Genomic DNA, 25,843 nt, shown 5'->3' on the forward strand with positions numbered 1-25,843 from the left:
GTGCTGCTCCCAGTGCGTGTGCAGCTGCCAGGCACAGGCCTCTAGTGCTAGCCCCAATAAAGCGTGTGCCCCAGGGCGCGGTGTGGCATCTGTGCTTTGTGCATGAGGGGCAGCGGCGGTGTGTGACAGTCCAGGGCCCTGGCTGTCCCGAGCCCCGGCTGGCAGACACAGGTTTGCAGGCACTTGGGGGAGGCCCTGCTGGGGATGGGCAGCCCGCCCGGCCCAACCTGTGCGCAGTGAGGCGCAACGGGAGACGTGGGAGGGAGGGGAGGGTGCAGCCCTCGGAACTCAGCCTGGCCTCGGAGGGCAGGAAGGGTCTGTGCTAGTGGGCGGGGGGGTGGACAGGCAGACGGGAGGTAAAATGTAGTCAACTTTATTCTCCTTAAACCACAAAATAGAGTCTTTGGTTGTACAAACATCACTAGTTACAGTCTTGCCGAGGTCTCGGCTGGGGTGGGGCAGTTAGTCAGAGGCCAGAATTCCTGCGGGGTCTCTTTAAAATGCTAACACCCAGGTTAAAAGACTTGGGGCAAGGGTGGTGCTGGAGCTGGCAGGGCCCCCACCCCAAGTCTGGGGGAGGCGCCTGCTCCTCTAGGAGGGCACAGGGCCCAGGCCACGGCGCCCAGGCCTTACAGGGCGACGGCTGCTGCAAAGCGCCACATCTTCAGGGCCCACGGCGCCAGGAGCGGGCCTGCCCAGAAGCACCAGAGCCACTTCTCCATCCTCCTCCTGCGGGCCTGGCGGGCAGGGACAGGCGGGCAGTGAGCTGAGGGCAGCTGGGCTCCTGGGAGTTCACCCCAGCCCGGCCCCAACTCACCAGGGCTGGGAGATGGTTCCAGGGACCTCAACTCCTCAGCAAAGCCCGGCGACTGTGATGGGGAGAGTGTTGATCAGGCCGGCGCCAGCCCTGCCCCAAACCACCCACATGTGGGCTCCCAGCCCTGAGGCCCACAGAGCCCGGCTGAAGGGGGGAGGGGGATGGAGAAGCAGGGCCACGGCAGAACGCGGGGAGGCCCTGCGGGAGCGGATGGAGGCGGTGGCAGGCACGGACGGGGTGGCAGGCATGCAGAGGCCTGGAGGCCAGGTACCTGGATGTCATAGACAGGTCTGGAAGAAGGCAGGGCTGCAAAGGCCCTGTAGTCAAACTTCTTTCCAGACAAGGGCTTGAAAGGACAGCGTGAGGGGAGAGGCAGAGAGTGAGAGGAAGAGGGGGTGAGGGCCACGGGGGTGGGGGCAGGCCAGACCCCCCCCATGCCTTGGGGGTGAAGGGAGGGCATAGCCACCGGCTCCTCACCAGGCGTCCCGGGGAGGTGCTGGTCTGGGGGCCGAGGTCTAGGGGGACAAGAAGCGGGTGTTGGAAGCAGCCCAAGCAGCAGGCTGACCCCCCCACCTGCCCTTACCCACGGACCTTCCAAAGGGGTGGGCGACGGGGTGGGCGCAGGGGAAGGGGCCTCCGCCAGTCGCTCCAGGGGCCCCCGCATGCCCCGGCCCTCCTGGGACCTGGTGAGGACCATCTGTGCTCGGAGAGCGTCCTGTTCCAGTGACTTCATCCTGCAGAGAACAGTGGGCAGGGGTGACTCGGGGCAGGAGCAGGGAAAGGCCGCAGGGCGGGGTGGGAACCCCAGGCAGGGGCTTACCTGGCTGCCCTCCACAGTGCACGCTTCTCAGCCTCCAGGGCCCGGCGTTCGGCAGGGGACAGGGCACGCTCGGGTGCTGGTGGCTCCGGACTCTGCACGCGAAGCCGTTCTTGATGGCGCCGCTCAGCTTTGGCCGTCCGCACCGGTGCACCGCTTCCCAGGGGTGGGGGGGACGCGGGGCTCTGCCTGGGGAAGGGACAGAACGTGCTGTGTGTGTGTGGGGGGCACGTGGGGTGAGTCGGGGGCATCTGGTGGGCGGCTGCTCACCTTGAGGGGCTCAGGCCGGCCCAAGGTGGCTCCTCATCCTCCTGTTCCTCCTCGCCCAGCGCCTCCCCGTCCAGGGCGAGCCCCGCTTCGGCCCCAGCCTCTGCCACGTCCCGCAGCATCTGCGCTCTCTTCTGCTGTAGTTTTCTGGCTGCCAGAGGGCAGGGTGGGTCAGGCCGGGCCAGCCTAGACCCGGCCCCCACCCTACTTCTGTGCCCCTCACCTTCCTCCTCCTGCATCTTCCGCAGGTCGTCAGCACCCACCAGGGACACACGCTTAGGAGGGCCCTCAGCTTGGGGCACGCGCACCTCCAGCTCAAAGTACTTCTGCCGCTCCCGGAAGGACAGTTGCTCCGGGGAGGCTGCAGGTCCAGGCGTGGGGGGCTGGGGGGAGCGCACCTTGAGGTTTGGCTGGCATTCCTCCAGGACACTGGGGCCCCTGAGCACCCACCCCAACCATGCGCAGCAGGGAGGGGTGCTGCTCCCACACACCTGGGCGAGGGCGTCCTCAGGAGGGTGAGAAGTGGGCACGGCTGCGAAGGCCCTGTAGGCCTGCTTCACATTGGCGGGCAGCTCATCCGGGGAAGGCGGGGAAGGCGGCTGGGGGGTGGGGCTCCTGTGAGCTATGCTGGGGCAGCTGTCAGGGCTGCAGCTGTGCTCAACTCGCCACTGGCTGTCCCCACTGCCTGCCTTTGATCCCCACCCACCATCCTGCTAGGGAAGGAGGCTCTGCCACCCCCACCCATGGGACAGAGCACTCACGGAGTGGGGACAACCTCTGCCCCTGAGGGCTGGGGAGCCCCTTGGCCACGCCTGAGCCAATGGCTGGATCACCCCTGGTTTTGTCTAAAAAAGGCAGGTGGCAGTGGCGGGGGAAGAGGAGCAGGATCAGGGGTACAAAGCAAGGAATGGGAGTAGACAAGGGGAGGGAGACGGGGGAGGGGGGAGGGGGAAAGAGGGGGAGGGGGGAGAGAGAGAGGGGCAGTGGGGGAGGGGGAGGCAGGGAGTGGGGGGGGGCGGGGAGAGAGAGAGAGAGAGAGAGAGAGAGAGAGAGAGGAGACCTGGGTGGGGCTGACATGTTGCCTATGAGGGGCTGAGCTGGGTCTCATGGGTGCTGCCACCTCCACCCTCACGTGGCAGTGTGTTGGGGGAGGTGCCAATAGTTGGGGGGGCAAGGACTCCCAGACAAAAGGCAGGAAGGGGTGCGGCAGGTGGGCCCTGGGAGGCGTTGGGCCCAAGACACTGACCGGGGTCTCAGGAGCTTAAGCCCCTCCAAGAACAGCACGCTCAGGCCCCCCACCCCATCGCCAGGCAGCTCTGGCCAGGAAAGTGTCCCTGGCTGTCCTCACACAGGAGGCCCCATGGTAGCAGAGGGAAGACCAGAGTCAATGGCACCCCACGCCAGCCCCGACCCCATCCCTGGAAGAGGGGCCCTGTGCACAGCAGCCATCTGCTCTGCCCTCCACCCGCCATGGGGTGCGCCCGTTAACCTGGGACACTCACCTGCTGGCCACTAGGGGAGCAGGGGGCTTCGGCCATCTTCGCTCCAGCTGCTCCAGACGGTACCTGGAGAAGTAGGCAGTGGGTGGGGTGAGGCTGGGCAGGGCTGTGGCCCCGCAGCAGGAGGGACTGGGGGGCCTGGAGCTTGCCTGGAAGGCACAGAAGCCCTTCAGTTCCCCAACCTGACTATAGCCCAGGCGACGCCCCAGACACTCGGTCAGCAAGGAGGGGCTCGTCCCCGTCCCCACAGGATGCGGGGGCCTGGGCTGGGCAGCTGCTGTCTCCACGGCAGTGTGCTGGCTGGAGCTTTGCAGGAGAGATGGGAGCAGACAGGACAGCCGGAGGAGACAGCAGGGAGGGCTCAGGGGAGGGGCCGGGGACAGAGATGCCGGTGGGGAGCCCCTGCTTGTGGTGTGAGGCCCTCAGGGTTCAAGTGGCACCCTGACCGCTGCCCCCATGGCTGTGCTATTGTTCATGAGGATGAAGAGCCTCCTGGGAGCCTCCCTCTCAGCGTAGTCCATCGCCAGAGGAGGCAGGGTCAGGTCCCAAGAGCCCCTGAATGGCCTGCCTCAGCCCCAGACCCTGCCTGGCCCCTCACTACCACTCCACCGCTTGGGCAAGGGTCTGGCGGAGCCCATCCCTCAGTCACTCACATTCGGTGGGCTGGCGGGGCACACCCTCTGGGAGGGTTATTTGTATCTTTAAGGGGAGGGAAGGGCCTGCATATCCTCCTGCCTGTCCCCAGCACCTGCCCCTCCAGCTGCTCCAGCCCGTCCTCCCCTTGGTGCCGTGTGCCTGCCCAATCCCCCAGGAGCCTCCGCCTCCAGCCAGCAGGTGAAGCTCTCACACTGCCACCCCGGCCTGCTCGGTGAGTACAAGAAGGTCCTCGGCCTATGTCACCCATCTGCAGCTCAGCGTGGGGGTGGGGCAGCACCAACATAGCTTGGGTCAAGAATGAGGGTGACAAGCACGTGACAGGCTGGGGTAGCCTGCAGGTCAGACGTGGCCTCCTCCCATCCCAGCCCCCGCCCAAAGCTTCCCTCCCCAACGGCCCTGGCGTTCGTCCTGCGGTGGCCGATGAACAGGACAACAGGATGGAGGTGGGGGGCACTGCACACTGGGCACTGACCCTCTGCACGCCACCAGCGCTGGGCACGGCAGCCAGGGCACGGTAGTCCAGCTTCAGGGGCTGCAGACCCCGACCCTGGGGGCAGAGTGGACACAGCACTAGCAGGAGCAGCTCCATGGCGGCACCCGGCCAGCACAGGGCATGAGAGGGGGTCCTGGGGGTTACTACCCAGCACCCCACAGGCAATGTGCACCCCGCTCCAGTGCCCTGATGGGAGGGGGCGGGGCAACCACACTCACCGTGGCTTCTGTGGCCTCGGGCCCCCAGTGCAGGGTCTGTCCAGGCGGCTCCTTCTCCTGTGAGCAGAGCAGACCCGTCAGGCACCACCGGCCTTGGGCTCCCTGGCCCTGGGGCTGCCGGCTGCAGGCACCTCTGACCTTGCCTGGGCCCTCAGGGCTCAGCTCCCGGTCGATGGAAGAGATGCTCTCCAGGCTGTTCCGGTGGCTGATGCCCGCCGCAAAGGGGTTGGCAATGACACCTGGGGACACCTGAGAAGAGGGGTGTGGGCTGAGAAGTGAGGACTGCAGCCTGGGTCCCACCTCTGGGGCAGGATGGGGCCCCAGCCCAGAATAGCCAGCAACAGTGAACACAGGAGCTGCATCCCTCAGCAGGGCTGACCGCATGGCCGGGATAGCCTTGGAGGGCATTCTACTGGACCCCCCCGCCAGGATGCTGCAGTACTGTCCCCGGTCCGTCCCCATCACAGCTCACAGGGCTGCTGTGGACGTGGTCATGTCTGCACTAGGTGAGATTGTGAAGAGCAATCTCTTCACAGCAAAGATGCCTGCCACTTTGCTGACTATGTAAAGTCACCCCCAGGAAGAACTGACAGCCATCAAGATGGGGGAAGGAGGGGCGTGAGTAGTGGATGCTGGAACTGATGGCACAGAGTGGCCCCCTCAGGTGGAAAGGCTGGCTCCAGACCCCAGCGTGAGTGCTGGGCAGGGATTCTGAAACAAAGGACACCATGCAGGAGGCCTGGCCAGCTCTGCACTCTACAGAGCTCAATGACCTATCCCAAGCCAGTGACTGGCAGGGCGGAGGGGGAGTCTAGAAAGGAAAGGCGCCCAGGGAACTCAGGCAGGGCAGAGGAGGGCCAAGGAGACAGGACCAGGACAGGCAGGGGCTTCTGGCTGGACACAAGATGTACTTGGATCCTGAGCTGGGGTTAACACGGGCAGACGGAACCATGGGAAGAGCTCACTTCCAAGCCCAAGGGGTGCAATGGGACTGCTTCAAGTCCCCACCGCCACCAGCAGCCAGCAGAGGCAGCACAGTGGAGACAGGCATTGTTCATCACGCTCATCGTGGACGGGGTCCCTGCGAAATCAAGGCGCTCTCAATGTGGCCTGAAGGACAAACCCAGCCCCATGCTGTTGCTGGTTAAAAACACAACTGAAATGGTAAGGGGAAGGCAAAGAGAGGGCAGGCAAACCCACGGGAGGCACAGAGAGGGGTTGCTCAGGCCAGGGGAGACAGGATGTGAGGTCACAGCTGTCAAGCAGGCAGAGGGATGCTGTCACCACAGAAGATGCCATTTACAATGACGATACAATCATCATCAACTGTAAGCGCTCAACAAGGAAGCAGCTAAACACAGAAAGCACACTAGTAGAAACACGAGCGCGTCATAAAAGCACAGTTATACAGGGAAACTTAACTATGTCTTTCAGGCTCTCACAGAACTAGGAGGACAAACAACAAACAAGGTGCCTGTCTTCTCAGTTTCTGAAATAACTTAAGTCAAAAAGCCACTGGACGGGTCCAAGAGAGGCAGGGGGGCTGGCAGAGTGGGAAGCAAGGTCACAGGCAGCCCGGCCTCTCTTGTCAGAGAGAGCTGCGCAAACACAGAAAAGGCAGACCAGGGTGCTGACTCTGACAGCCACGGGTGAGCTCATCCTCTTCTATCATTCCAGGAATAACCTCGGGAATGACTGGCATGCCCCCTTACCCCCTAGTTCTGGCCCCCGGGAGGTCCTGAGACGATGCCCCAAGAACGCTAGGTCCAGGGCCAGAGCGCAGCTTCTAAGTGTCACTCTCCACTAAAAGGATCCAGCGCTCCTGAGAGAAATGGCCGACTCTAGGGCTGGGCAGGGCAAGGAGAGAAGCCCAGCACATCCTGGAGGCTGGAGGCAGAAGGTGAGGAGGTGCTGAGGGGGGAGGTTGTATCAGAATGACTCAGGTCCTCAAGCCCCTCTGTGGGCCAAGTCTGGGACAATTTAAGCATCAAAATAAATTATGATGGTAAACAGCTGTTGCCCATGAAATAAAATGGAAGCTCACTTGTTAATGAAATGGGCTCCCTCGTGAGCTCACACGAACAGGTAAGCAGACACACGTAAACTGGGAGAAAGGGAAAGCTCGGTGGCAGGAAGCTGCCTGATGAGTGTGGGAGTGGTGGGTTAGGACTGTTGCCAACCACCTCGTGGCCTGCTCAGAACCATCAAGGTGCTGAGGCTCACAGGTGAAACTGGATGAGAAACAGCCTGTTATGTGCTCTGAAAGTACCTCCCACACTTGCTGATTTCAAGGGGCAGGAGTAACTGCAGGGGGAAACCTGGCTGACCTCGTGGTTCAGAGCATCAGAGTGAGCCCTGGTGGGAGGCACAGAGACACATGGTAGCTCTGTGATAATCCCGGCCAAGATGCACACGCTGAAGCCTGTGAGGGCATCAGACCCAGCGTGGGGGCAATCACCGCCGGAAGCAGGGAGAGCCTATGCCCACCAGAAGCGTCAAGGTCAGAGGAATCAGCAGAGACAGGCACACTCCACCCGAAGGAGACTAGAGGGAGGCTCCCGCAACGGAGCGCATCCCGCGCAGTGGCTGAGTCATGAATAGGGCTGAGTGTCACAGGTTCTTTGTCCTGTTTTTGCAACTTTTCTCTAAGTTTAAAATTCATTTATGTATGTGCTTATATTTTTCAGAAAGAAATGGCAGAATAAACCAAAATGAATAAAGATGGTGGCCTCGGAACAGAGATGGAGGCTGGTCTTCTGAAGTGACTCTATATAATTTAAGCTTTGGAACCATGTGAATATTTACACAATTAAGAAACACATTTTTTGTGGTGGCAGACGCCTGTAATCCCAGCTACTTGGGAGGCTGAGGCAGGAGAATTGCTTGAACTCGGGAGGTGGAGGTTGCAATGAGCCGAGATCATGCCACTGCACTCCAGCCTGGGCGACAGAGCAAGACTCCATCTCAAAAAAAAAAAAAAAAAAAAAGATTTTTAAAAAGTCACCCTAAAAGCTGAAAGGAATCAGCCCAACTGTGTATCAAGTTGGTAGCAAACCCACAGAATGATCTCAAGTGGCTGAGAACACAGGATGCGGACTGCACGTCCCAGCAGGGTGAACCGTCAGGAAGCAGCCGCCAGGAACTCAGCCCCTCTCCACGCTCCTGCTCTCAGTCGTACCACTGGTGTTGCTGCTTTTGTTTTTAAGAGTCTGTCTTGCCCAGTCTGGACTCAAATTCCTGGGTTCAAGTGATCCTCCTGTTTCAGCCTCCTGAGTAGCTGGGACTACAGGCACATGCCACCACACTCAGCTAATTCTGAAATTAAGGAAAGATTTCATGAGAAAAAGTAGAAAATCACAAAAGTTAGTAAAAACCCTGTAATCTTAAATGAGTTAAATATAACAGTACAAACTCATGATTTTTTCTCTTTCTAAAAACATCCACCTCTCAGTCTCCATCTGCTGCAGAGGCCACAGGCAGTGCCTGAGTCCTGAGCACACCCGGCCCACGGCTAGGAGCCCTACACCCAGCTCCCAACCAGAGGGGCCAGGTCCCACGGCTAGCAGCCCAACACCCGGCTCCCACAGAGAGGGGCCAGGTCCCACGGCTAGCAGCCCAACACCCGGCTCCCACAGAGAGGGGCCAGGTCCCACGGCTAGGAGCTCTACACCCAGCTCCCGCCAAGAGGGGCGAGGTCCCACACAAAAATGGTGGAATCCAGGGCTGGGACAGGCGATACAAAGAATGCCTTGTCAAAGCAGCTGAGGAATGACAGGGTCATGCCACAGGGATGCAGGGCCTCGTTGCCTGATCAAGGGACATCAAGGGAACACTATGTTGAAACCCATCAGGAAAACAAAGACTCATGAGTTCACGAAAACCCTAAAAACAGAAAGACACCTCAGGAACCACCTTTGGAAGATTCCAGGGCCCCAGCCTGTTATTCTAAAAACTGACAAAGGGAAGAACCAAGCATTTGATCTTCCTAGGTCTTTCCTGCGGGAGCTCACATCAGGACAGAAACAGAGCTAGTGATCTCTTCTTTATCGACAGATCTGCAGAAACGTTAAAAGCCGGAGATGCAGTGGGAAAGACTGAAGGATTCTTCCTGAGAGCGGAAATCAAGGAAATGCCAACAGAAAGGGCAGTCTCTTCTGAAGTTTTATTTGTAATGGTGATGACGACAAGGGAGAGGTGGTCCTGATGAGTATTCAGAAGCTGGCTCTGAAAAGGCCATCAACACACAGGACCCTGGTCAGCATGACCAGGAGGAAGAGGACACGGACAGCAGGGCCGAGAGGGAGGTGACTGCAAAGGAGGGGCCCAGTGGGAGAGGACTTGCATCCTCATGCCGAACACGCGGGGTAGCGGGCAAGTCCTCTCAGACAGCGCACAGCCACCGAGGTTTGCGCAGGGGTCTTGGCGCCGACCATATGGCGAGGCAGGTCTTTACTGAATCAATCCTCTCGACCCCGAGAAGCAGGCACCGTGGGTGACCCATTGTACAGACGAGGAGACTGAGGAGTAAAGTCAAGCGCCCACCCAAGGCCCGACAGCAAGTGAGGGCCAGGCTTAGATGAACTATGCATGACCCCCAAAAATGCACAGTACTAGAATGCAGGAGACTTAAGCTCTGACAAACAAACATGGGCCACTGCTCCAGAGTGCTGGGGACGTGCAGGCACTCCTGAGCCAATGCTAAGAGGGGCTTGCATAGTGAGAAGAAAGTTACGGAACTCAACGGGCAAACAGATGCCCGCAGGGCCAGGCGGACACACACAGATGAGTCCAGTGGCCTAAGCAAAATGGGGAAGGGTCACCAACTGAAGCCCCCCCACGCCCATGCTCTGGAGTCAGAAACAGAAGTTCCCGTGGGAGCACAGGCCTGGCCGCGCCACGGCTGCCGAGCTTTCTGTGGGAAGCCAAGAAGCTAGACATGGCGTGGACTCCTGATGTGTGAAACCCGCTCCTCTCTCTCAAGCCCCAAGCCTGCTGATGAAACCTCCATGGGCCAAACCAACCCTACTTAGCAGATAAGAGGACTTCAGAAAACTCAACACCCGCTTCAGATAACAATTCTTACAGGTTATAAATAGAAATAGCACCCCCCCAATCAATTTAAAAAACGTTGTAAGAGTCTACAGCAAATGTCACACTCTAAGATGAAAGTCCCTTAGAGCAAGCCCCCACCTCCACAGGACCAGCGGCTCTGCAGGAGGGGAAACAGGAGAGGCCCAAGGTGGGAAGGGTGACCGGGCTTCTGCCAAGAGGTGAAGCAGACTTATAAATCCAGGTGAGGACTGATGAGCATTACCAGGAAAGCAAGAGCCACCTGGGGACACCCTGGAGAAAAACTCAACATAAAGATAACCCCAAGGCTGGGCGCAGGGCTCATCCCTGGAACCCCAGCACTTTGGGGGGTCAGGTAGGCAGGTCACTTGAGCCCAGGAGTTCAAGACCAGCCTAGGTAACATGGCAAAAGCCCGTCTCTACAGAAAACAATGAGCCAGGTGTGGTGGTGCGGCTGTAGTCCCAGCTACTTGGGAAGCTGAGGAGGGAGGATCGCTTGAGCCCGGCAGGTTGAGCCTGCAGTGAGCAGCGACTGCGCCACTACTCCAGCCTGGGTGACAGAGTGAGACCCTTTCTCAAAATGTGTATATACATACATGTATGTGAAACCCTAGAATTCCAGTCGGTTTTTGCACGGAACTCGGCAGGTTCATTTGTAAGAGAAAACACATGACCATAGAAACTTTTCAAGACAAGAAAAAGGAATCGGTGACTTTGCCGATGAGGATTAGGTATGAGACCTGCTACAAAGTGAGGCATTTAAACGCGTGGCCCAGAAGCAGCTCACAACTCCCTGGGACCACATCCAGAAACAGAGCTTGGAGCCCACAGGAACTGAACACAATGAGGCCACATTTCCCCCAAATCACTGGGGAAGCGACAGACTATTCAATCGATACTGCGGGAACAGCTATGCATCCAGTTACTTGCAAAGCAATTCCACGGCTGGGCGTGGGGACATGGCTTGAGCACGGGAGGCGGAAGCTGCAGTGAGCTGTGATTGTGCCACCACACTCCAGCCTAGGTGACAAGCGAGACCTCGCCAAAGCAATTCCAGGTGAACCACGGAGCTGTATGTTGTTTAAACTTCCAGAAATACTAGAAGAAAATGGGACAATGTTTTTGTAATCTTGCAGTAGGGAAGATCTTCTCAAGGAAAAAACCAGAATCCGGAAGTCATAAAGGAGTCGTAAGACTTAATTTAAAAATTGAGATTTTTGTAACTCAAAAGATCCCATTTTTTAAAGAAAAACATAAGCAAGAGCTGGAGAAAAACACATCTGTACCCACAGAACCAAGATGAGTAACCAGGGCGCTGGACAGGAGCCAGGGCAACAACAGAGAGCAAGGGCAGTGCTGGGGCGGACGACGAGCCCCCGGGAAGACGGACGGACGCAGGAAAGAGGCAGCCGTGATGGGGAAGGGGAGCTGGACGCAGCTCTCAGCCCCACTGCTCGGGGCCCCTGGCCTGCCCAACACAGCAGAAACAGTATCTGCCCCCAACACCAGGGAGGGTGTGGTGGCTCCGTCCGTCGCGGGCCAGAGTGTGAGATCTGAGACCCCTGCCCCTCTGGTGTGTCACGGCAGGCTTGTGGGGGACCCGGCCAGATGCAAGGAAACCGGTGGCGACAGCAGCGCCGCACGTGGACGCATGCCGGCTACAGACACAGCGCTAGCCCTGCCTTCTGCATACCTCACTCTTCCCCAAGGGAGCGCATGCTCTCTCTTTCTCTAACAAAAACTTCATGAGTAAATGTATCAAATAAAACATGTTTAGACATCTACTTAAAATAAGTAAATACAAGGCAAGGCCCTTTCTGAGAACCAGATGGTTCAGGGCTTGAGTCCTCAGATAAATCCTTCCCCGGAAACCACCAGGACTCCCTCAAGGACAGGAGGGGAGGTGGGTGAGGGCTGGTCCGGGGCCAGCCCCAAGCTCGCCCCAAGCTCGCCCCAAGCCCGCCCCAAGCCCAAAGTCTAGCTGTGGAGCGAAAACTACGAATGCACTTCCTACCAGGGGCCCCCACGCTGGCTGTGGGTCAGGACACACTCCGTGGCTGTCAGCCTAAAGCCACCATCCCAGACATCCCTTGCAAGACAGAACCACGTGAGGGGCCGCCCCACCCCAGAGGCTGTTACGGAGAGGAAGCCATGTGTGCTGGTGGGGAGAGGTGACAGTCACCTGCCCCCTGTGGACCTGTGTGAAAAGCAGGGATACCCTTTGGGAGGAGCAGGTGGCCCCTCCAGGTGAAGACACATGCCCCCGCCCAGGCATCCACCCAGCTTCAGCTATGGGTGCCGGACCTCCCAGGACCCACCCTCTTGCGGCCCTGCAGCCCACTCCGGTGGGAAGCCAGCCTGCACACCCTGGCACCGGTGAAGAGCCCTTGGAAGCTGCTGAGGCCTGCTGCAGACCCCCTGGGATAGCATGGGGAAGACGACGGGAGGGAGATGGGAGCCCCCTGACAGAGGCCAGGCTTTTCCAGGATTCAGGCCGTGCTGCCAGGGAGGACTCCGGGCCCCACCTCACATCCCAACTCCCAGGCTGGGCTTCTGCTCTGGAGTCCAGGGAGTGACGGACCAGCAGTTGGGCAGGAGATCTTGGGGAGGGAGCTCTCTGTTGAAGGGTCACCAGAGGGGCTCGCTGGAGTCAGGCATGGCCCAAGGACGGGCTGAGAGGAGAAAGGTGCCACTGGACACAGGAGCGGGGACCCTCAGACTCCCGAGGAGTCTGCCTGGCTGGTGGGCTCTGGGCAGGGCTCGGAGACATCCCTTAGCAGCCTGGTGGGACTCTGCAGGAGTCACCAGTGGCTCAGCTGCTTTTAGGACCAGACCACATAGTGTGCCCCAAACTCATGCCCCTCCCCCCATCCGTTCACATGCCTCATCCTACTTGGACTGGGCCTCTGGACAGCTTGATTAGCCAGAGCTCAGCAGAAAGGAAAGGAGGGCCCTACCTCCAGCTCCCTACCCCTCACGGCTGATGCAGAGCCGCAGAGCACCTCCCAGACCCAGGGGCACAGAGGACCCGTTGCCCGCCCCGAGAGGTGTCAGCGGTTCACACCACCTTGAGCTAGGCCAGAGGGAGGCCTGGTTCCCAGGGCGGGATGGCTAACCTCCAGGGCTGCCGAGGAGCCGGCATCGAAGCCGTCGCAGACCAGCACGGTGAGCGTGTCGCCCACACCACGCAGCAGCTGCACCGCCTCACCGTGCGTCAGGCCCAGCAGGCTCTGCTGGTTCACCTCCAGCAGCCGCAAACCCACACGCAGCCGACCGTCACGCCCAGCCGCCCCTGTGGGGCTCACCTGTGGGGAGATGTGGAATGGGAGAGACCTGTTGGGGGGTGGGACCCAGGGCGGGCTGGGGTGGGGTGGCTCACCTTGGAGATGAAGATGCCCTCATCTGTGGGGTCGCGGGGGTTGCCGGCGTGGCCCCTGGCACCCCCGCGGATGCTGATGCCCAGCCTCTCCCCGGGTGCCTTCTGGATGCACAGCTCCCGTAGGCCCGGGGGCGCCGGGTCCCTCCGCACCAGCAGCGACAGCTCCAGGCAGGGCCGGAGCAGGGCGCTGACTGCTTCTTGGTGCGTGGCGTCCCGCATGTCTTGCCCGTTCACTGCCAGAATGCGGTCCCCAACCCTTAGGCCACTGCGAGCGGCCAGGCCCCGCGGGAGCACCTGTCAGGGAGAAGGGTGGCAGCTGGTGGCTGAGGCCACGCTGACCTGCGCTGGTACCTGGGATGGGTACGCCTCTCACAGAACCGCCCGGATGGGCTGCCCTACCTTGGAGATGAATACACCAGGCTCCTGGACACCAAACGGGTGGCTGGAATGGTCGGAGCCTCCGACAATGCTAAGCCCCAGAGGGCCCCCAGCTCTTGGCAGACGGATCTCCTGGGGATACGGGGCGAGACAAGGACAGGCCTCGGTCAGGACAGGGAAAGGGTGTGGGAGGGCTCCCAAGAGTCCATCCTGGTCCGTGGGGACGGTGGGCGGGGGCTGCCCTGATGTGCCCACGGGGGTTTCTGCGCCACCAGTGTTCTGCTGCCCAGGCAGGCACACAGCATGAGGACAACATCTTTGCTGACTGTGGCCATGCAGCTGGCCGGGAGACTGTGTCAAGGGGACCACACTGAGGAATCTGGCTGTGGGGCAGAGCCCCCGCCTCGAGGGGCTGCAGGGGAAAGGGCGAGCAGGCCGGCTTCCCACCCAGAGAAGACTGCAGGGCCGCAAGAGGGCAGGTCCTGGGAGGGCCAGTGCCCACGGCTGAAGCTGGGTGGGTGCCTGGGTGGGGGCTTGTGTCTCACCTCCACTGGGTATGGCCCTTCCAAGGTGGCGGCCAGCAGGCTGGGGGCCAGGCTTGGCAACCCAGGCTCCCCGGGGATGGCAGTGGTTATGCTGGTGGTGGTGGTGCTGGTGATGGCAACAGCAGCGGTGGGGAGTGAGGAGGAATGTGGCGGAGGACTGGGAGGAAGAGGGCCCCCAGCCTCCCGCTCCAACAGCAAGGCGATGGTGGGGGAGGCAGCAGTCAGCAGGGAGACGGCGTGGTCATGCCTGGCCTCAGTCACGTCCACTCCATTAATCTGTGGGAGCATGCCCGAATCAGGGAGGCCCAAGGGTAGGATGGGACAGAGGGCGCAGGGCGGGGCAGGGTGGGGCCCTATCCCCACTCACAGAGAGGACACGGTCGCCAACCTGCAGTGTACCCGCACGGTGAGCAGCACCGCCCTCGGCAATGCGGGAGATGAAGATGCCCTGCAGGGGAGCGTGAAGGAAGAAGGGCTGCTGGTGAGGCTGGGGTGCGGCTGCCAGCTCTGGAGCAGCCCTCCCTGGCCCTGAGCCCTGGCCTCACCGCATCACCAGCCCGGTATGGCGTGGAGCCTTTCCCGCCAGCAATGCTGAAGCCCAGCCCCCTCTCACTGCGTGCCAGGCAGGCCACGTGGCGCTGACGGAGGGGCCCAGGGCTCTCAGCTGGGAGCAGGGGCAGGCGCAGCCCCCCTCCCCGCCGCTCCCGGGGGCTGTAGTCGTCCTCAGGTCGCAGAGGTGTGATGGTGACCGCGTTCTCAGGCTCCACCATGCGCTCCCGCCACACTCGCATCTGCACGGCAGTGCCTGCCCCCCTGAGCGCCTCCACGGCCTCATGGTGCTCGGCGCCCTGCAGAGCCACGCCATTCACCTGCGGGCCAGAGGCCACGTGCATGTCAGGACCCAGTGCAGCCACCTACAGCCACACGCTGGGGGCTGCAGACGCTCCCTTCAGGATGGGGAGACTGAAGCACAGGGCAAGGGGAAAGGCCCCACGCTCTGACACCCTATACCTTCACCCACAAGGTTCCTCGTGGGCACCACTAACCCCTGCCCTACCAGGTCCTCAGAAACCCCGTGTGGGCAGCCCAAGGGCCAGGACACAGATTGGCCACGGTAGGCAGGCAGATGCCCCCACGGCCAGGACACACATGGCCCTGCTCCTGGATACCTCCTGCCCATCTGAGCAGTCCCACACACACCTGAGATCGCTGGGTTACCGACCCACACCCCACCCCAACACCCAGCAACAGGAGTTCCCATGCAAAGGTTAGGAGAAGAGCTGGGCAGCAGATGCAGCATCTGAGCCCTGGGCAGACGCCTCCTGGCTGGGCTCCAGGGCCCTCGCCTGTCCTCATTGTGTCCCTACAAGAAGGGCGCACACCTCTCTAGAGCCCCCTGATGCCCATGCCCAGGCTGGACAGCCAGGTGCCCAGGCGGGGGCTCCAGGGCTCCCATATGGGGTCCAAACCCCACCAGACCTGCCAGCAGCCTGACCCCTCTCGGTCAGCCCAGGAGCGGCCCCTCCTGTGAAGGCCACTGTGCCCAGTGCAGCTGCTACCCTACCCACTGGTAGAAAAACACACCTGTACCCAAAGAACAAAGATGAGCAACCAGGGCACTAGATGGGAGCCAGGGTGACAATGGAGGGCCCAGGGGGCTCCTACCCAGGTGGCTCTCTCCTGGGGTTTACAGGTTCTGTGGCTTCACCCAGAAGTCTTGGTGTCCTGTGCTTGGAACTCTTGGGGAGGCTAGGAGAAGACAGCCAAGCACACTAATACCAGGGACTGTGTACCTCCAGAGGGCACAGCTGCCACTCGGGGCTGAGAGGTTCCCGACTCACCTCCAAGAGCTTGTCACCCACGCGGACTCCAGCCCGGGCCGCAGGGCCTTCCTCGGACACTCGAGAGATGAATATGCCCTAGGGCACAGACATGAGCTTGGCAGGAGCCAGGGAGAGGGGCCCGTGGTCCTGCTCCTCCTGCAGAAGACCCAGGAGGGGAAGACCCACTCCCAGCAGCCCCTAGCCCTGGCCAGCAGGAGGACTGCGCTCCGGCCACTGTGGGATCCTGAGTGCCAGGGAAGGAGCAGGTCAACCCCGAGAAAGGGCTCGTGGCCCCAAGCCTGGTACACAGGCACCTGGTGAGAGAAGAGGGGCTGCGAAGGGAGGACAGACCCAGGCACCTTCAGGTTGCCCTTGGACTTTGGGATCCCACGACAGTTGGTGCCTTGGGCCCAACCCATGTCCGCGGAGTGTGTGAGTGTTCTCAGGGCAAGGGGCCTGTGTGCCACTGGTGTGAACTACGGTGGGGATGGGCCGGTGGCAGTGCAAAGGCCCTCCTGGGCAGTGCTCACCTCGTCGTCCCCCTTATAGGGTGTGGAGCCCTTGCCGCCCGCAATGCTGATGCCCAGGCCCCCAGTCTGCCGCAGGATGGTGAGGGTCAGCTGGAAACAGAACAAATGGGGTGTCCAGGAAGGGCCGCAGTGCGGCTGCCTATGCTCTCTGCAGGAGAACCCACCAGCGTGCAGACGCTATTTCCAGCTTTTCCCTGGGCAGCTGAATGGGGCCTCATACCACTCACTAGCCAGGGCCAGCACAGATGCCAGCTGGAGAAGCCCCAGGACCCCAGCAGGAGGGCACTGCTCTGCAGAGCGTGGTGGGCCGGGGCTTGCCCACCTCTGGGTGATGGAGGCCCGAGGCCCCCCGCCACCCTCCAGAGGGTGAGGGTTGCACTGCCTCTGCAGGCAGGTAAGGCTCAGAGTGCCACAGGCGGCTGACGGGAGTCAGACCAGCCTCTCCGCTTGCCCCTGCCAAGACAGGCTGCCCCAGGCAGGAGGTGTCCTGATCCTGGAGCCCAGCTCGATCTGAGAGCTCTTTTGGGAGGGATCTGCGTTCAAGCAACAGGGGCGGGGAGAGGCGTGAGCCCCAGCCCGGGAAGCAAGGCCAGCGGCGGCCCGGCCAGAGTGCAGAGTGAGCGGTACAGACCGAGCCCCAGCCCGGGAAGCGAGGCCAGCGGCGGCCCGGCCAGAGCGCAGAGCGAGCGGTACAGACCTCTTCCTCCTCAATGCGAGCAGGCTCTATCAGCAGGTTATTGGCCTGGTCAAACGACACCCCCTGTTAGGACAGGACCAGCGAGGCATGCAGGTTAGCCACCGCCAAGACCGCCACCACCGCCTCACCCAGCCCCCGCCACGAGCAGAAAGGACAGAGGAGACCACACCAAGCTCCCTCGACTGCCCTGGCATGGGCGCCTCCATCCTGGAAACGTGAGTGACACCGCACACCTGGGGACAAGCAGGGCTCGCCAGGGGCTCCAGAGCTGAGCCGAGCCCCACCCGGCTTTCCCTGCTGTGGCCCCTCCAGGCCCCCTCAGCTATTATGCCATTGGCCCACACTCAGGGTCGGGGTGTCATCAAGGGCAAGGGGAGTGGGACCCAGGGACTCCCCCTGGCATCCGAGTTTGCCCAGACAGCAGGTGAGACCCTTTGTGAGCCATGGAGGAGACTTGAGGGCCAGGGAGGGACACACTGGTGCCCCAAAGGCCCGTGTGGCACCTCAGGAGGGCCCGACAAGGCAGAACAGAGCCGTCAGGGCCTCAGGCCTGCAGCCAGTGCCTAACGCAGGGAGGATCCCAGGAGAGCCCAGGGATCTTGGGAGACGAACAGACCCTGCCCTTGGACCACTACATGTGCAGACAGGTCCCGGAGGCCCACAAAGGGTGGGCAGCCACGCTTGTTTTCTGTGAACTCTGTGCCCGCCAGCAGGTCGGGCAAATACTGGCCAGCGGAGCAGCCTCTGGCACTGAAACCAACACCAGGGCAGGCCTGGGCCCCAAGCACGGACTGAGACCAACGCCAGGGCAGGCCTGGGCCCCAAGCACGGACTGAGACCAACGCCAGGGCAGGCCTGGGGTCTGGTGAGAGTGGCCGCGATGCCGACTCTCACAACATGTCCACCATCCTCTCCGGGTGGCCAGGGGCCAGTGGGTCAGTCCTCAGCCCTGCCCCTACCGCAGCCTTGGGTGCCCAGGAGGGCCAGGGGAATTTGGGTCAGGCAGGGGTGAGGCTGACACCCACCTTGACAGAGGGCGCAGAAGCCACGGCCCCCTCCTTGTCCTCCTCCTCAGTGCTGGCCTCCTCTTCAGCCCTGCTTTCCTCCTCTTCCTCCTCCTCCTCCTCCCGAGGACTACCCTCTTCCTCCTCCTCCTCCTCCTCCTCCTCCTTCTGGGCCCGAGGAGCCCAGGGTGCGTGGGGGCCATTGTGCCAGCCCCCAGGAGCCACAGGGCCCTCCCCATCGGGCTGCATGCCCTGCAGCAGGGCCACAACGGCCTCCGGCTGGGGCAGCTTGGAGATCTTGAAGTGCTTTTTGTAGTGAGGCGTGTCCTTGCGGATGAGCCGCTGCCTCCCGCCCGGCAGGGTCCAGGGGGCCTCAGGCTGCCCCTCCTCGCTCTCCCGGTCATCCCCGGGCAACAGTGCGTCCTCCGCAAAATGCACTGCAGGCTGTGCAGACACAAGGGTGAGGGTGGCCCCAGTTCTGGGGCTGTGCTTCCACAGGAAGGCCCTGCTAAGCAGTGTGGCCACAGACAAGGGCTCTGAAAGGCTCCCTGCCACATGAGGACTCAGCATTAACTGACCAGTGAGGGGCACGTGTCTCAGCCCTGAGAAAGGCAGAGGGCCAGGGGCTCATCCTGGAGACACACGGCGCCCCAGGTGGAAACGAAGGGGTGCACCAAGGCCTGACACCAGGGAGACCACAGGGATTCAGAAGGGAGTCCAGGGTGGAGGTAGGGTCTGTGAGCCCAGCTGTCAGGGCAGACCCTCACCCCACCTAGGGTGGCAGCTCTCCAGGGCACCCCCACAGCACAGCCCTGCACCACCCGCAGCCACTCTGTACAGGGCAGCTCCCCCAAGCATCAGCAGGGCCCAGTCACTGCCTGCACCAAAACCGACCCCAGCTGAGGCCCTGCAGGGGAGGCGGCGCCCACCCAGCAGGCCCAGCCCCCTGCCCCCTTCCTGCCAATCCATACCTCCTCATAGTCCTCTTCGGCGTCTTCCTCCCCACCAGCACTCGTGGCCTCCTGCTGGCTTCCACCCTGTGCCTCAGCCGACGGGCCCTCGGGCTCAGCCTCAGAGACTGTGCTGGCAGACGGGCGAGAGTCTTCACTCAGGCCAGACTCGGCACTCAGCCGCTTCTCCTGCGGCGGGAAGTGGGGTCAGGCTCCCGACTCACAGGCTGGCCACCTGGGATGCCCCTCATGTGGCAGTCCTTCCCTCAGCTTCCCACTGCCCTGACCAGGCACTGTTAATAGGCTCACACCGTCACAGCTGCTCCCTGGCCCAGCCTGCAAGGAAGCCACATGCCTCCAAAGCGTAGGGTGGGCAAAGCCACGGTTCCACAGCCCAGCCCCAATGAAAGCCTTTCCTAAAACGAACAAGGACCACACAAGTTCCCAGAAGTATCCCAGCCCGATGTGAGCCTCCTCCCCTCCCATGCGCGGCCCCACACACCCTACCCCAGCCCAGACGACTGGTTTGGCTGCACCCAGGAACCCACAGCACGCATGTCACAGCTGTGAGAGGAGAGTCAGGCCTGCTCTGTCCCAGCCCCAAACCCCTTCCCAGGTGCTGATGATACCCTAGCCGGTTCCACCAGAGGCCCTTCCCAACAACCAAACCCCATTCCCTGTGCTCCCAGGGAAACCCACCTCTGGCTCTCCCCGTACTCCAGCCCCACAGACCTGCCCTGCACAACCTGCATGTCCACCTTGGCACCCTTCACCCAGCTGGCCCTGCAGCTCCATGTCCCGAAATCCGGTCATCAGCCTCATCTCTTGTTCCTTCTCTGTGCTGCCCTGGCCCTTACAGCCCCACTCCCAGGACGGACTGGACCACCACAGCTCCACCACAGGTTGCCGTGGCTCCACGCCCACCTCCTCCGCAGGCAAGGGCGACCCAGGGTCTGGCTGGCAAGGGCAGGCCTCGCTCCGCCGCCCCTCGATGCTCCTCTTCATCACCTTGAGCTCGCTGGGGTGAGGTGTGGCCCGGCGCTGCAGGCCCTGCGGTGGGGACAGGGGTGAGCAGCAGCCACAGGGCAGGGGTCAGGCAGAGGTTCACCCCCCAGGTCCCCACCCTCATACCCGCTTCTCGGCTGCAGCTTCCTCAGCATCCTCATCACCTGTGGGGGCCTCCAAGAACTGGATGACGCTGACGCGGCTCGGGGGGGCATCACTCCAGCTCTCCGAGAGGCTCCCCTGCTGCCCAGCATCCTCTGCAGCAGGTGAGTGTCAGGACCCAGGCTGGTCCCCGAGCCCTGCCTGAGGGCCACCCCGCGCTAAACACCAGTTGCCAACAACCTACCGAGGCTGGATGGAGGCTGCTGGGGCAGCAAGTAGCAGGTGAGCACCTTCTCGCCAGTCCGGGCATCATCCTCCGTCTGGAACCGCAGCATGGGCTGCGCCTGGTTCTCCGCCAGCCACAGGGCCTTGAGGTTGAGGTGGGTGAGCGCGAACGGCAGACTCTGCAGCCTGCAGGCCAGGCAGGCAGTCAGCAGGCGTTGGGGCCACAGTCTGGCCTGCGGGGCAAGGCTGGCACTCACCGGTTCCCTGCCACGTCCAGCACGTGCAGTTCGGCCGTGTGGGCCAGCTCCGGCGGCAGGACGGCCAGGCGGTTGTCCCTCAAGGAGAGGACGCTGAGTGCCACGCAGCCCCCGATCTCGGGTGGCAGCGTCTCCAGGTGGTTCCGGTCCACGTTGAGGTTGGTCAGCTTCGTCAGCTTTCCCAGGGAGCGCGGCAGGGCCTGGCCGGGAAGAGGAGGTCAGAGGACGCTAGGGGTGGGAAGGAGATGACAGCCCCTGGGGGGAGGGCACAGACACTCCAGGTCAGCTCCAGCCAGGGTCCCTCACAGCCCTTGGAGACCTGGACAGGGAGCCGACCACAGAGACTGTCTCCACCCCACTCCATGCCCTCTGCTCCCCAAGCTCTGGCCATTGACCTCAACCTTCAGTCCCCACCACCAAAACATCCCACCAGAGTCATCCCTGGCCCTTTCCCATGGTTCCCTGGACTACCTGCGAGGCTACACCCTGTGAGCCTGTCTGGTGCCTCACTGGTCTGCTCTGTCATCCCTAGGGCGCCCCAGGCCCCAGTTCCAGCCTGCTCAGGGCCAGCCCCTTCCTAGGGCCCTGAACCCCAGAATCCCTTTCTCCCTCTCCTCAATGAGAACGCCCCCATGGAAACTCCCATGAACACTCTACCCACAGCTAGCTCCTGTTTTCCAACCTGGGGATGGCAGCACCATCGTCTGGAGCCCCGGCCCGGGGCCTCAGTTTGCCTTGCTTCGTGAGGGGCAGGGAGATGCCCCGGGGGAGCAGCCTGCTCCCCACCTGTCTTCCCTATAGGCAAATCAGTTCCTACCCCTGCCTCTTCTGCAATCACTCCCCAGTGTTACAACATGTGCCGGAAAAGACGAGACCTGGATTCTTCACAGTAAATGGCAAAGGGCCCTGCCCTGGCCTCGCTGCCCCGCCTCTCTGGCCAGCATGCTCCCGCTCTGACAGAAGGGCCCTTCCCGAGTGGCTCCACGAGTCAGGCTGCCACCAGCACCCCCCAGCAGCGCACACAGGCTGATGCCCCGCCCTTGTTCCACACGCCCGACGGCCCCGCCCTTTCTGCCTCCCGAGCCGGACCCTACCATCAGCAGGTTCTCCGTGAGGATCAGCTCTGAGAGGTTCTCACAGTCCCCGATGGCCTCGGTCACCTCACACAGCCGGTTCTGGTCTACCTTTAGGATGGACAGCTGCTTCAGCTGACCTGGCACCGGGGAGACAGGGTGACACGGCTGAGCACAGGCCCCAGACATGCCTTACCCACCTGGCTAAAGGCGCTCTCAAGGCAAACAGCGAGGCCGCCAGCCCCTCTTGCTGCCGCCATACTTCAGGAGGACCCTACCTACCTTGCCCCCACAGCCTGACCCAACCTCCTTTGAGAAAACACCAGGCCCCAGTGACGCTGCCCACCCTTCTGCCCTCACAGGCTCCACCGCCCCCTCCAGCACCACCAGCTGCCTCCTCAGCCTTCGGGGCTGCCCCAGGGTCCCACCTCCCCTCCCCTCCTCAGGCACAGCTTCCAGAGCCTGGGCAGACTCAGGATCCTCCTGTGTTCCATACCACACATGGCCCCGACGCCTCATGCTCCTCCCAGGGCCAGGCTCTGTGCGCCCCACCCGGGCACCCCCAGGCACACTAACCGATGCCGTCGGGCAGCCGCCGCAGCAGGTTCTGGGACAGCAGCAGGTCAGTAAGCAGCACCAGCCCACCGAGCTCAGCAGGCAGCTCCTCCAGCCGGTTTTCCGACACGTCCAGGCACACCAGACGCCGCAGGTTCCCAAGCTCCTGCAGGCAGGTGGAGAGTCAGAGTGCGGATGGGCGCGAAGCAGGGGGCCAGCCCCACCCTGACTCACCGGGGGCAGTGCTGACAGCTGGTTCCGGTCAAGCCACAGCTCCCGAAGATTAGGCAGAGCCCCCAGAGTGTCCGGCTGCAAGAAGGAACAGAGAGAATAGTGACTGTGGGGCAGGGCCTCCTGCTGTGCCATGCCCAGGAGACTACATGGCCCCACGCCCAGCTCCCCCCGCCTGCCCTCCTGATGTGCCCCTTGCTGTTGGATCTGCTCGCTGTCCCCCTTTCTTTGCCCTTGCTTCTCGTGGCCCGCCCTCCGGTCTCCGCCCTGTCAGGCCTCTGCGCACCAGCACTTCCAGGTCGTTGCCTCCCAGATCCAGCTGTTCCAGCTTGACCAGAAAAGACAGGGACCTGCAGAGAAAGCAAGGTGGGGGTGGGGCCATGCAGCCCTGGTCCCTAGGCTGTAGCCCTGCCCTGGCCGTTGGGAGAATGCCCGTCACACTCACGCTGGCAGGGACTTGAGCAGGTTCTCCCGGAGCTCCAGGGTCACCAGGTTGGCGAGGCTAAAAGAGAGACCAAGGGCTGAGGCACGAGGAAGGCAGGCAGCGGTGGCAGGGGCAGGGCCAATCCAAGCCCCCCATCCCACCCTGAGTCCACGTGCGAGGGCACTCACTTGCCCACGTCCCCGGGCAGTGCCTGCAAGGACACATCATTGAGGGCCAGGTGAGCCAGGCTGCGCAGCTGAGTGAAGCCATCGGGGAGCCTGGATGGGAGGAAGCAGAAGCTGTCGGACAACCAGACCACGGCTGTGGGATCCACAGCCCCTACCGACCCCACCACAGGCTGCCACCCACCTGGAAAGGGGGTTCCCGCTGAAGTCCGCGATCTCCAGAGCTTTGCAGAACTTGATGCTCTCTGGGATCTCAGGGATATCTATTACAGAGGATCACAGTGGACAGATGCCATGGCCTGCAGGACGTCTGCAGCCCCAGCAGACACTCCCCAGACTCCACCCAGCCCCTGCCCAGGCTCCCCACCATTCCGGGACACGTCCAGCTCCACCAGCTGCATGAAGTTGGCCACCTCGGGAGGTAACCGCTGGATCTCGTTGTCGCTCAGGCCCAGCTTGCGCAAGTTCAGCAGTCGGAAAAAGGGCTGTGGGCAGGGAGGACACGGACTCTGTGGCAGAGGCCACTCCAGAGCAGAGAAGAGCTCCTGGACACGTGGGTATCACAAGCCAAGGGTCCCTAGGCCTCTGCCTGCTCCAGGTCACACAGGATCTTGGGGTCTAACCATGACACCCCGTTTGTGGCAAGAAAAGCAAAGAAACACACGGTGCACATGCCCACTGTGTCCACCTCCCTCCACTCTTCACACCAGCCTCTGCTCTGAGAAGGCACCTGCTGGTGACCAGACAAAACTCCAATCCCCTGCACTGTGTCTTATCTCGGCCTACCCAGGCCCCGAACCACTTCTGTCACCCTCCAGGGGCTCACACTGGTCTCTGCTACTGCATCCCAATAACAAGCCTGGCGTGGTTCTGCAGTAAGAACTCAGCAAATGCTCCCCCCAAAAACGTTAACAAAAACAGCAAAGTACCACAGGCATGGTGCTATGTGCAAAGCCTGCAGGTGGCCACGGAGAACCGTGCTGTCACTGCCAGGGCCAGAACAGGGTCACATTCTTTGGGACACCCAACCCCTAGATATTGGCCACTCAGCACCCCATCTCCAGAAAAGAGATACTTTTTAATCTGTGTTTCCACCTCCTTTCTTGGAGGAGCCTTAGGAGAGCAACTGACCATGAGAAGCAAGGACAAAGAGAGAGGGACAGCGAGCAGATCCGAGTGCAAAGGCCACATCAGGAGGGCTCCCCCACTCACCCCTGCACCCAGGAAGAAAAGGAGAGGAGGCCTGGACCCCATCTCCAGAACAGCCCAACAAGTAGTACTCATCAGTCACCTGAATCCAAGTTCCACCCTAATCCCATCGACCTCCCCGAATCCCTATGGTTTTCATTCTGAGGCTCCTCCTCCAGGCGCGGTGACAATCGCTATCCCCAGGCAAGCACCTGATGACCGCTGCCACCTGCGCCACCCAGGGCGGCTGGGAGAGGAGGGTGGGGCTGGCTGGGGTGGGGACCTGGCCAGTGCAAACCAGCAGGGCCGGCTGGAGGCTGCGGTGGCTCGCCCGGGCAGATTCTGCCACCGGCGGAACCAGGGGCTGGGGACGCGCCTTTGGGCGGCAGGTGCGGGCAGCCGCTCACCTTGGGCAGCTCGCGCAGCTGATTGGCGTCGAGCAGCAGCTCCTCCAGGCTGCGGCTGTAGCGGTAGATCTCCTCGGGTACGGCCTGCAGCGAGCAGTGCCGCTTGTCCACCGACTCCACGTGCCGGTTGCAGCGCCACAGCGGGATGCACTTGAGCATGGTGCGGGTGGGCGGCGCGGGCTCCGGCGGCGGCGCTCGGCGGGCTCGGGGCCGGGGGGCGGGGCTCAGTCCGCATGGGCGCCGCGCATGGGGAGGGGGCGCAGGCAGGGGGCGGGCCGCCGGAGACTGGACGGGGACGCGGCCGCGGCCGGCGCTGGGCCCGGCCCGCGCTCGGAATGCTCGGACTGCGGGCCTGGGCAGGGGGCGCGGCCCGGCGGGTCTCACACTCTCAGGAGGCGGGGGAAGCGGCGGCGGCGGCTCCGCATCCCGCTTGGTCCCGCTCAGCTCGTCCCGCTCGCTCGTCCGCCCGCTGTGCCGCACCGGAACCGCCGCTGCCCGCCGGACTGCCCCGCCGACACCCACCCGGCCGCCGCGCAGCCCGTCGGGAAGCCGAGTCCGGCCCTCGCCGCCCAGTACGCCCGGACTGCGGCCCCCAGAAGGCCCCGCGCGGTTGCCTCCGAGGACCCGTAGCGGCCCCGCGCAAAGCCTGCCGGGAAACCAGGCCCGCCCCGCGCGTGGGATTGCGGGAGCTACAGCCCACGAGAGGCCGCGCCCTCCGCAGCCGTTTTCAGCCGACCCCTGGCCACGAATCTCAATGCGCGGCCTCCTCCCGGGAAGCGACCACGCCCGCCCGCCCGCTCCCTCGCCTTGGACGACCGACTCTACGGCACAAAAGCACACTGGCAGCGCGCGCTGTCCGGCGGGTCGCGGTGTCCTTCTGTCAACACCACCCTGCGGGGACGGCTGCGAGCCCGCGCCCGAGCGCCCGGCGCCCCAGGCAGCCCCGCCCACCTAGCTGCCGCCACCCGCGGGACGGAGCCCAGGGATCCAACCCCCTGCCCAGGTCTCGCCCCACGGCGGGCCCCGCCTGCTTCCACGAAGCAGGTC

The 25,843-nt window shown here is 62.5% G+C and overlaps 1 protein-coding gene across 4 annotated transcripts; it reads right to left on the reverse strand.

Annotated features, from left to right (window-relative positions):
• Positions 1–352: 352 nt before the first annotated feature.
• Positions 353–25,010, reverse strand: SCRIB (scribbled planar cell polarity protein). Of its 4 annotated transcripts, XM_025395022.1 has the most exons (37): positions 24,797–25,010; positions 23,569–23,686; positions 23,386–23,464; positions 23,205–23,294; positions 23,038–23,094; positions 22,879–22,942; positions 22,596–22,670; positions 22,383–22,527; positions 21,828–21,946; positions 20,734–20,933; positions 20,496–20,662; positions 20,276–20,406; positions 20,069–20,194; positions 19,166–19,333; positions 18,216–18,638; positions 17,191–17,253; positions 16,494–16,583; positions 15,982–16,059; positions 14,686–15,009; positions 14,508–14,588; positions 14,141–14,416; positions 13,617–13,727; positions 13,218–13,511; positions 12,955–13,143; positions 4,907–5,017; positions 4,769–4,825; positions 4,530–4,604; positions 3,404–3,466; positions 2,393–2,500; positions 2,125–2,284; positions 1,905–2,052; positions 1,638–1,823; positions 1,409–1,551; positions 1,295–1,332; positions 1,089–1,163; positions 818–869; positions 358–737 (listed from the first exon to the last, which is right to left on the reverse strand). In XM_025395022.1, exons 1-37 carry the CDS (start codon positions 24,953–24,955, stop codon positions 592–594), a joined length of 4,989 nt encoding a protein of 1,662 aa, XP_025250807.1. In that variant the 5' UTR covers positions 24,956–25,010; the 3' UTR covers positions 358–591. The 4 variants fall into 4 exon arrangements, with proteins under 4 accessions (XP_025250808.1, XP_025250807.1, XP_025250809.1 ...); XM_025395023.1 differs by lacking the exon at positions 1,089–1,163 and having other exon boundaries at positions 353–737; positions 24,797–24,957; XM_025395024.1 differs by lacking the exons at positions 1,089–1,163; positions 24,797–25,010 and adding an exon at positions 24,414–24,551.
• Between the last annotated feature and the right edge of the window lie 833 nt (positions 25,011–25,843).

This window comes from Theropithecus gelada, chromosome 8 (assembly GCF_003255815.1).
Source record: "Theropithecus gelada isolate Dixy chromosome 8, Tgel_1.0, whole genome shotgun sequence".
In the NCBI taxonomy this organism is placed as follows: domain Eukaryota; kingdom Metazoa; phylum Chordata; class Mammalia; order Primates; family Cercopithecidae; genus Theropithecus; species Theropithecus gelada.